A 213-nucleotide genomic window follows, 5' to 3' on the forward strand; every position below is an offset into this window, starting at 1 on the left:
GGGGCGTTGCTGTTGCTGGGGCCGGCGCCCTAGAGGACCGCGCTGGCTCAGTCACTTTTCAAGGGGCTGTGGAGCAGCGACTAGCGCAGCAGCTCCCTGCGTTGGCCTGCAGCATGCCTCCTATATATTGTGGTAATGTTATGTCTGCCTCGTCTTTGTGGAATCTGCAGCTGAGGAGGTCCTCCCGCGTAGAGAGGCGGGCAATGCCGCGGG

General features: G+C 62.0%; 1 protein-coding gene across 1 annotated transcript in view; it reads left to right on the top strand.

Annotated features, from left to right (window-relative positions):
- Positions 1-140: 140 nt before the first annotated feature.
- ETH_00040845 (uncharacterized protein) overlaps positions 141-213 on the top strand; it is a gene marked incomplete at both ends in the record, with an annotated part of 1,812 nt that continues 1,739 nt past the window's right edge. Inside the window, one exon of the mRNA XM_013375018.1 lies at positions 141-211. Within this exon, the coding sequence (XP_013230472.1) occupies positions 141-211 (71 nt within the window). The remainder of the gene's footprint in view (positions 212-213) is intronic.

Source organism: Eimeria tenella, genomic scaffold (genome assembly GCF_000499545.2).
Source record: "Eimeria tenella Houghton genomic scaffold, Eth_scaff2482, whole genome shotgun sequence".
NCBI lineage: Eukaryota > Apicomplexa > Conoidasida > Eucoccidiorida > Eimeriidae > Eimeria > Eimeria tenella.